Source organism: Perna viridis, chromosome 5 (genome assembly GCF_037379345.1).
Source record: "Perna viridis isolate PV_CMFRI_1.1 ecotype Kerala chromosome 5, ASM3737934v1, whole genome shotgun sequence".
Classification (NCBI taxonomy): Eukaryota; Metazoa; Mollusca; class Bivalvia; order Mytilida; family Mytilidae; genus Perna; species Perna viridis.
This window is the reverse complement of record NC_142449.1, coordinates 14,427,575-14,434,395: the sequence shown is the minus strand read 5'-3', so window position 1 is coordinate 14,434,395 and position 6,821 is coordinate 14,427,575. Positions and strand designations below refer to the sequence as shown.

The 6,821-nt window shown below is 31.0% G+C and overlaps 1 protein-coding gene across 1 annotated transcript; it reads right to left on the bottom strand.

Annotated features, from left to right (window-relative positions):
- Positions 1-2,453: 2,453 nt before the first annotated feature.
- On the bottom strand, positions 2,454-5,423 carry LOC148616159 (ileal sodium/bile acid cotransporter-like). Its single transcript, XM_088581721.1, has 3 exons — positions 5,077-5,423; positions 3,877-4,081; positions 2,454-2,893 (listed from the first exon to the last, which is right to left on the bottom strand). Exons 1-3 carry the CDS (start codon positions 5,421-5,423, stop codon positions 2,471-2,473), a joined length of 975 nt encoding a protein of 324 aa, XP_088437847.1. The 3' UTR covers positions 2,454-2,470.
- Between the last annotated feature and the right edge of the window lie 1,398 nt (positions 5,424-6,821).

Here is a 6,821-nt window from a genome sequence, read left to right as displayed (position 1 = left end):
CATTTATATAGTATTAAATAAAAAAATGAATAAGTTGTTATTGTTAATCAGATAACTGATTTATTATAAAATGAGGAATTGGGCCAGATTAAACATTTAATTATCTTGCATGAAATGAAAGACCTCAATTTTGGCCCAAAAGGAAAACCCCCAAAAATATCCTTTAAAATATCCAGGCTTTATTTAAGAGTAGTCACCTAACCCAACCTCTAAGTAAGAATCCTTTGTTCTTAATTACCTTTGATCTAATTTATCTCATTTATCTTTTATTTTTTACCTGTATTACCTGAAATTTCGAAAAGTTGGATAAATGGGAATGAACCAAATGAAAAAGAGCAATTCTGTATGCCAATTGAAAGAGCTGTCTTCAATTATAGGGCTCCGCCACAGGAGGCTAAATTGCCCGACCCTACCCACCTCTCCCTATTTCCAGTGGCAATCAAAATTTGTCGACCCAATTGTCCTTGTGTCCATCCCTTTTTTCATGTCATCAATTCATGTTCATTTTATCATCAATTTCATGTTCATCGTCTGAAAATAGCTGAAATATTGCTGCTCGGACGTTAAACCCCAACAAACAAACAAACTGAAACTATCCTGATCTGTCACCCATTGTGTCGTGTATTTTAATAGCCTCGTGACATCGGAAGTCCAGAGATGACCAATAAAAATGAAACTTTGCTTATAGACGATGGCATAGGAATTCCGATAATGCATTTCTCATAAATGGTGTCCGTCTGATGTCTGGTGATATTGCTTTTTGTAATAATAATAATTTTATTTGGCTATTTGGCCACGTGTTATAATGATAGAGCTGTAGATGCTTCATGCACTAGACATAATTGTTGAAATTTTATTCAAAGACTTTGGCGTTTATGCCAATGTTCGTGTCTCCTGAATTAGGTGCACAGAAACTTATCGTTTTTACATGACACAAAAGTGTCTATGCAATAAATTGTACGAAGTGAGCTTTATAGCTTATCAAATTAAAATGTAGCTAGTTGAGAGGGACATGTATCTAAATGCATGCTTCATTTCATCGATTGTGGCTAAAGTTTGAATGATTTGACAGACAGTGTCGACCTGGAGATCATTAAATTGAATTTCGACTTTAGAAATTGGGAAAGGCCAAATTGTAGTTTGTAGTTCAATCATGCAGTATGTTGGATGTTCTGTGTTAATTCATCTAGGTGTTTCATGTAAACTAGCATCGACCCTGAATATTTCGCGAACTAACCCACTGCATGCTACGATGCGTCACGAATTTTGTTGTGTGTTTATTAAGTGTTCTTGATGATCAGAATGGTGAATTTAAAAATAAATCAAAGAGTTCATTCCATCCGTCTGTCTAAATATATGATAACATTTACAATCCTTAAATAAAGATAAAATTCCAATTTCAGTCTGATGGGATTATTTATACAAAAGATGTTGTATTTTACACTCCCCAAATTTTGTTGATGAAATGGAGTTTTCTTTTGATATCAATCATGTACAACGATAAGCTTGTGTTTAGATACGTTTGAATTCGATCACTGTACTTTCCTTTTGTTCCTGTTTTTATGCCATATTTTAGCTGTTTGACGATTATGGAGGCGTAAAAATTCAAACGACCGATATAAATTGATTCAGTACATGAGTATTTTGATTTTTTCAGTACTTATTGTTTTAATGATATCATATGAGTTTCACTTTAAACACAGTAAATTATTGTATCTATTAAATCTGTACATAGTAGGTGTAAATATGTAACACATTTTGTTTTGTTTTTTTACTATTTCACTTATCGGTTTTTTTATTCTCATGTTTCGCTTTTGTAATGTATAATGTTATTGTAATGTGTATTGTAATTTAAACAATGTTTAGCGCTTAGAATAATTTTTATAATACGCCTTATATAAATACTTTGTAATAGATAAATAAATAATCTTCACAGTGTCTGCAGTATCCTTGATCTCAAGATCTTTGTGGTAGATGCGATGTATCAATAGTTTAAATGTTCTGTTAGTTTATTGGAATTTTTTTCATTAGTATTAAAATGAAAAAGAATTATAACAAGAAATACAACGAACGAAAACATATTTTTTTTTTTTGCTTCTTCAGGAATGCATCTATTTATATATAACGACATTCACAACGCAAACATATTAAGTTTTTTTATCTGGTTTGTTTGCGGTATTGACATAGACTTAATTTGCTTAATTTTCTGTCAGTATTGCATGACTCGTTTCAAAAATGTGTTGTTCTTTCCTTTTTGCAACACTTCATAATTTTTTTCACAATTTTTGGTTTACTGGGTACTAGAGTAATGATTTTTATCACTATAAATGGTACAAGCCTACTAACAGATTTAATATGTAGGCAATATTATAAAGAGTTACAAGGAACTGTACTGAAAAAAGGATTAGGAAATATATTGTATCTTTTCTAACGCAATCTGAATATCGTCCAACCACAGATCTATTGACTCTCACAAATCCTGTGTCATATGTATGTCTCTCCCCTCGTTCTTTTTATTGCTTACAATATTCAGTCGGATGTACACAACAAATCGAAAAACTATGGCAACAATTACAAGTACAATGACGTTGAATACACCGAATATTAAAGGGAACATTATTATCTTTGTTGCTTCTTCAAGTTTAAATGAGATAAATATAATGGTCATACAGAGAGCTACATTCTGAGATGAGACTTCAATGGCGACCGTCCGACTTTGGTCATGACTTAAGCACGTGACCATTGATCCAGTATATCCAACAAGTAATCCAAATAGAGGTAACAGACTGGAAGCGAACCATAATCTCCAATCTGCCTGAAGCATCTGGGGGTAGAGGTAGAACTGAATTCCAATTACTAGTAAAATGAATAGAAATCCCAGAGCGCCACCTATCTACAAAATAAATATAAATTCGATTCAAATAGGTGGTTTGGATACATTACATTTATTTAAACTTTAGTAGGTAGAGAAAATGAGATTAGATTAGAAAAGATCCATGCTTTTATGAGCGAATCCATCGAATCACTTATCAGTATCAGTTACTTACAATCATACGTCGATATAAATGTAATTTTCAAGTATATATCAACTGTGTGTGGATATTGCGGCAAGGTATTTTGTCCCGTTTTTTTTTGTAATGACAATGAAGGGAAATTTTTTAGGAATCACCAGCATTGTCTTAGCGTCAAACCACATAGAATACGATGTTTTTATTGTAATCACTTACAACCTCAGATATTAAAGTGTATAATAATTAAGTTTTGACATAGTTATCAATCATGATCTTGTTATGTACCACAATAATTAGTGACCGGTATGAACGTTTTAACCTTGAAATTGTATGTTCCAAAATCGCATTGTAATACAAAATTATTTTCTATACTTTGCGCTCTAGATGTTCTTTTTCTGATTTAGATCAGTTAAATTTTCTTCTACATCACGCTTTATTTGTCTTTAGACATTTAATTTTTATCTCTTTGAAAAAAAAATCATTTACCATAACGAAAATAGAAATTAATATTGACACCGATTTCAATGTTGTTTTTTATTGTTCTATTTTTTTTAATTTTCTTATTTTTATATTATGTTTTGGCATTGACATCATGCTGAGAAAATAACAGACAAGGAAAATGATTCAACACAGTAAAGACGATATTTCTTTACATACAGAAACAGAATCATGCTCAACGAAGTTAATTATCTTATTCTAAGAACTAAAAATTCTGGGAATTGCCTGGAAATTTATAGAGTTCATTTGTTGTGATTTTTTAAATATTGTAGTCAACTTTGTGTTTCGAATTTTCGCTCAAATGTTTCTTTTCTTAAAAAAATCAAACAAAAGTGGATATGTTGCAAACACTTTTATTTTAACTTACCTGGACAACAACTTTAGCCACTTTAGGAAACTTTTCAAGAACAAACATTCCAATAGACACAGGAACAAGTATAAGAACAAGTCCTATTATAATTTTCACGAACGGGATTGACATTGATGTACTAGTGAAACCTCTTGTATAAAGATAGAGATTTAACGGCATCATACCAATAGCAGCAGTTGTTGAAAGTGACGTCATACAAACGCTTAAACAGAAATGTTTAAAAAATCAGAATTAAAAGACGATATGCTCATATTAATGTGAGATGATTTAGATCTCGGTATTACAAAACATGCTATGGTGAGACTAATTTCTCTGGTCATTATTGTTTTGTTACTGAGTCCTGGTGCGCATGGCTTGGTCTGCAAAATTCAGATGATGTTTAGTGACATGTATAATGTGATTGATTTTCTTGATCTTTCTGTTGCTTTTGTGAAAAAAATATTGGAACGATGTATCAATTTATTCCATTTTTAACGTCATATGTTGGTCATCATTTCAGTCATTGTGTGTCGCATCTAAATAATTCCGTTATTGTTTTATAACGTGCATGTTTCCTCTCTAACTAAACGCTGCAGACCAGCCTTTCCAAATTCTTGGACATAATACAAATCAAGCGTCGTTTTTCAATCGTAAAGAAAAATCTTTTACTTTTTCCCGAGTTTGCAAGATTCTTGCATTTTCTGAGATGGTTGGTAACATGGTTCCGCAAGTTGCTCTCAAATATATTTTTAGCGATCCTAGGGTCGCTTATGATATTGACCAGGGAGCCAGAATAAGAGGGCTGGTTGCATCTAGTATGACTTCGGAACTTCAGACGCTGTTCGGAGCTTTGTGCATGCTATGTAGTATAAATGTTTAGTACCTTCTTTTTAAAAAAAGTATGAATGTTCTTAAGCTTATAAATCAAATGAGTACATTGTTTGATCGTCTTAAATATATATTATTCACTGATTTTGAAGAATTTAATAAAACATATGGTTTTTGTTAAAAATTTTTTTATCAGAAAAAATGAATCCAATATAATTTTAATTAAAAGAAATATAAGTGGAGAATTAATAATGTAAATGTAAATCGTTGTGATGATAAGGGAAAATGTATATTAATTTTTCATATGAAAAATAGATTTGTTTTGAACTTTAAAAATGTATGAGAATGAAGTTCAAAGATTAACAAAACAGATTGCTTTATTACCATTACCTTAGAACTATATCACCTTTGCACCATAGAGTTATGAGGTTTGACAGACTGCCCCCTGGACATGTCCCGATAAGTAGCATCCCTATTGCATCAAAGCTGTTGAACTTAAAAGCATGAACCATACCAAACACAACTAGTGGATAGACCACAAACTGTAGTACCATTCCAATTATAGGAGGTAATGGATTCTTTAATTGTTTTTTAAGTGCGTCTAGTTCTATCGTACAACCAAGGGACATCATAATCACTGCCAAAAGGACGGCGAGGAGCACACTCATTACTTCTTTCAATACCATTTTTGTAGAATCTGATTGTAAATTATAGTCTGTTGTCGTGGTGTAATTCATGGTCCCGTTTGCGATCGAAGTATCATTTAATCGGTAATGATAAGGAGTTAATTCCATTTCATTTGTTAAATACTGCTACAACCTAAATTAAAATATAATTCAAAATATTTTTAACTCCTAAGCAAGATAAAAAAAAAAAGCAAACTAAGATGCCATTAAAACACCCGCGATACAAAGTATTTCTTTGTATTGTTTTTCAGTCAACAATTTGTCTTGCAACTTTTAATATTTACCAAGACGGAGTTGTTACTCACCGATAACTTTTGAAATTATGGTTGTTATTGCTTACCTTGATTCTACCGATTCAAACAGTCAGTTGTATACTGATGTGCAGGTTTAAATTATAATCTTTAAAACTTTCTGTAGACAGTGTAACATTACGTCTGGATTATACACAATTTCGCATTGTCTTGATGTAACGGACAACTTATATTTATATCTAAGCAATGACCACCTTGCTTTGTTTTTGTTAACCACAATTGTGTCTTTTTAATTGACGGAAATGAGAAACATTATTTCTTGTTCCTGGAAAGAGTTTTGCATTATCTTGTGTGTTTACAAGTAAATATACAATGGCAGGAAGTTCAATTTACGCTAAACATTTTTTAATATCCCGAAGTTCATGGCAGTCAAAAGTAGCAGTTTAAAAGATGTTATGCGGACCTTATCCTACCGACGGAATAAGAGTACGTATTCTATTATATCCCTGTATGTGATTTAGTTATAAGATATAGTTCTCGTTTATTGTTATTTTGTTTTTAACCTTAATATGATTGTTTGTCGGTCGTGATTTAACATGTTGTTTAATCTCTTATTTGTTCTGGTCTGGCATTTAATTCTACAAATTGTCTAGATACTGCTGGTCTAACTTTACTATCTGAAAGAAACATTAAATTTGACTATATCAAAATATATAACATGTATCATCATATTTCCTCATTAAAATACGGGTGGTAGTAAAATCAAATTATTTTAATATTGATTAATGTTTGTATAGTTGTCATACTTGAACAGATTTAAATGAGATTATAACACCTACACCAACCAAAAGAATTACTGTTATCTTTTAAATTTTGCAGTTACCATTAACCAGGGCTCATTCACTTGACATAGATTATTTTAAAGTTTAATAATAAGGTTCTGATCTAAAACAATGCATATTAGTTTATATAAATATATATATATATATATATGTTTCATTGGATGGTATAATGTAGGACTTCGCAGACAGTATAAATAATGACTAAATTTCATCAATGCCATTGTTAGAAAAAATTTTAAAAAAATGTTTTATTAAAACGTCAGTATTTGAAGTTAAAATAATGAAATATACTTCTTGTAGATAAATCAATATTTTTTAAAGATCAGTTTAAAAGATTAATATTCATATTTTTCAAA